Here is a 3454-nt window from a genome sequence, read left to right on the forward strand (position 1 = left end):
TGGCTTTTTTTTTTTTTTTTTTTTTTGCTTCTGTGGAGGTGAGACAGGGGGAGCCCCCGCACCGGAGGCTGTAGGAGGAGATGGCAGCAGCGGAGGGGCTCCCGTTTTAACTCAGCTGGCCCTGCCCCTGCCTGCTCAGCCCATTGGTGCATAGGCAGTTCAGCAAGTGTTACAGACAGACAGAAAGACAGACAGACCAAGGCTTTTATTATATTAGAAAAGAGGTGATAGTTGCAACTACATGAGGAAAGCTAAATTTGTATTTTGCACTTAAATCAGGAAATGAGCCTCTCTTTTTATATGAAGCACATAGAGCATACTCCCCAAAAGCGTTAAGAATGAATATCCTGATAATTTACTATTAAAATGATTAGTCTACAAGTTGAAATTCCTGTCAGAAACTTAAGTGTTCTTTATCAGATCTTTCTGTTTCCTAGTAACCTTAATAACAGAATAATACAGACCTTCATTTAACACTCATGTACAGGCTATACTTGAATAAATTAGCCTGCAACCAAGCAAAATGATTAATAATTACTGTATATGATTGTCATGATTATGAGCTAATAGGCAAAACCATATCACTCTCCATTGAGGCCATTGTGATGCAAGAGATGACTCAGTGGGTGTGTCTACACCAGATGCTTAATGAGCAGAAGACTGACTCTAACGCACATTAGCGCGGCAGGAAAAGCCCATTCTTATGCACTAATATGCAGTAGATTTAGTCTAATGTGCAGTAGCATCACAAAAATACCCCATCTGTGCTAATTAATGGACATTTAACTTAGCACCTGTCATTATAGGTACTAAACATAATGCACCATAATTATGGCACATTAATGAACATGTAGATGCACCCAGCATGTCACTGAATCTCCTGAAAAGTTATAACAACAACAACAAATAATTAAGGTTGATACTATGGATCTTCAACTCATGTATGTTCAAAGATTGTATATTCTCAAGGGAGATTCAAAGAGAAACAAAACAAACAGGTTAAACTGTAGATAAGGTTAAGACCAAGGCCACATGTTGATCATTTAACAAAACCTTGAAGTAAATTATGAACCAAGAAATTAAGTAACTTAGAATTAAAATTACAGTTCAAAGAAATCTAAATATAATAAAGAACAAAAAAGTACAATTAAAATACATAATCAAGCTTACTTCTGCCCTGTCATAGCATAATGGTAAATCAAGAAAATCTTGCCTTAGACATCAGCCATATACCCTGAGACCACATAAACTAACATGCTGTAGTCAGAATTCTGTAGTTATTAATGGAGCAGTTAGGGATTTGTCTCTCAGAGCTTCTATGTTCCTACCAGTTAATAAATTCCCTGATAGCTCAGGTGTTACCAGCCTGTGGTTTTAAAGCTAAAGACTTTAAAGCTCCATCTCTGCTACTGACCTGAAGTTTTGATTGACCACAGTGCATAGGACAGAAGCAACCATGAAATTCCAAAGTGGCCATGCATTTGTTATATCTTTAGCAAAAAAGAGAGAAAGAAAAAGAAAAAAAAGCAAGAATTCTTTGCTTACTGTCTCTGTGACATTGAACACCTCCCAGCCTTCTGTGTACAAAGACAATAATCTTGATGAAATGAGATTTCTTCTCTGGGGCTTACTTCCACTCTCCAAGATCTCATATACTTCCACCTTGAATACAGTAGTACAACAACAAAACAAAATGATCTTCAGAAAGATGGACAGTAAAAATTCACATTTGCTCCACCTCTGGGATGGATTCACATTTCTGTTGCTCCTCAGAAGGAGATTAAAAGAAGTTTCCTTTGGCTAGCTCCATAAAAGGCAAGAATGTATCATTTGCATACCTATCTTGACCTCAGTCAGGTTGGGAAAAGTGACACATAAGAACATGTATATTTGGTATTCATAGTGAAAAAAAGCATATTAAAATTACGGAACATTGGGCAGAGTGCCAAGGTGTTGAGAAAACACTCTTGAAAAGAAGTATCTACATATGGAAAATACTTGCCCATAACTTCTCTCTCTTTCAACTACGTGATATTGTCCCAAAACATCTTTGTTGTTTTCTTTTTAAATTTGGGTTTGCAAATTTCTTGGTTCCTTGGAAATGGACTAAAGCAGTAAGATTTGGACCAGGATTTGAAGCATCTCAAAATATGGCTGTGGCTTGAGCTCATCTTTAAGGAACAGAAAATTGCCCTGCTCCCTTTTGCATAGATAAAAGTGTAGACTGTTTGACAACACAGATGTCTCTCAGGAGAAAAAAAAAAGATAGCTCATCAACAAAGCCCAAACCCTTGATACAATTCTTTCCAGGCTGGAAGCAAAAGTAGTGGATGGAAGGTCTAAAGTGCTGGCAATAATCAAATAAAACATAACAGTTTTGCATATACACAACAGGTGGTTGCACTCCCATGTCTCACTCACCTTTCTTTTCTTGACTTTATCTTCTTAAACACACCCATATAACTAACCCTAATGGCACACATGAATAATTAATTAATGCACAAAGAATCTCACCACTTACTTTGCAAAAATGTTGAAACAGAGATTTTCCAGCCATGTGTGTTTTCTTCAGTTTGAAAACTCTGAGCTCAGCTTTTAGCATTTGCTCATTCTTCCCAACGGATGAGATGTTGAAATAGAAATAAGACTCATCAGAATAAACTGGAAAAGAAACATTGTTGTTGTTGTTGCTGCTGCTGTTGCTGTGTATTTATTTCTTTCCAAATCAGTGTGTCCGCTGGGCACAACACACGCGACATAATTGGGATGGGAATAATTTGATTTTCCAGTTAATGGCAACATATCTTCGGAGATATGCTCAGCTCTACACAGCTCTAGTTCTTTTCGGAGGTGGCAGCAGAAGGCAGTGTAGTGAACACAGACTTAAAAGTAGATGTAGGCAGCAAATCAAAACGCTGCAGCCTACAAATTAAAAGTTTTGGGTTTTTTTGTTTTTTTTTTTGCAAAAATCTCGTCGGTGTAATAAAAGATACCCTCTCTACGAGTCCCGACTGCCCTTTCCTCCAGTCTAGACCAATACGGCTACCACCCGGATCCCTGCAGCCTCCATGAAACGAAGTGTCTGTCTGGGGAGGGCGCAGTGAAGATCTCTGCGACCAAAACAGCCTCCCGTGCCACGGGAGACCCCTTGCCTCGCAGCCCGCCTCGCTTTGCCCGGCACCACCCTTCCACCTCCCAGCCACGGCCACGCGCGCCCGGCCCGGCCTCCGCTCACCTCGGTCTTCAAAGCTCCGCACCACGTTGCCCTCCAGCAGCTCGGCGGCCTTGGTGATGCCGTCGGAGTCCGCCACCTTGTTGAAGAGGTCCACCATGAACTGGGGCGGCTTTCTGCGGGGCAGGACGTCGCGGGGCAGCTCGGGGATGTCGAAGACCTGCTGCAGGCGCTGCATGGCCGCGCTGAGGAGCTCCCCGGGCCGGCCCTGCGGCGCGGGCG

General features: G+C 41.4%; 1 protein-coding gene across 1 annotated transcript in view; it reads right to left on the reverse strand.

Annotated features, from left to right (window-relative positions):
• Positions 1-3454, reverse strand: part of LOC109287147 (bone morphogenetic protein 2-like) — a 9533-nt gene that overhangs the window by 5545 nt on the left and 534 nt on the right. The window contains exons 2-4 of the mRNA XM_019502111.1: positions 3236-3440; positions 2522-2661; positions 1546-1662 (exon numbers count right to left, since the gene is read on the reverse strand). Coding sequence (XP_019357656.1) covers positions 1546-1662; positions 2522-2661; positions 3236-3440 — 462 coding nt within the window. The remainder of the gene's footprint in view (positions 1-1545; positions 1663-2521; positions 2662-3235; positions 3441-3454) is intronic.

This window comes from Gavialis gangeticus, unplaced genomic scaffold, assembly GCF_001723915.1.
Source record: "Gavialis gangeticus isolate Ggan-Ray unplaced genomic scaffold, GavGan_comp1, whole genome shotgun sequence".
In the NCBI taxonomy this organism is placed as follows: Eukaryota; Metazoa; Chordata; order Crocodylia; family Gavialidae; genus Gavialis; species Gavialis gangeticus.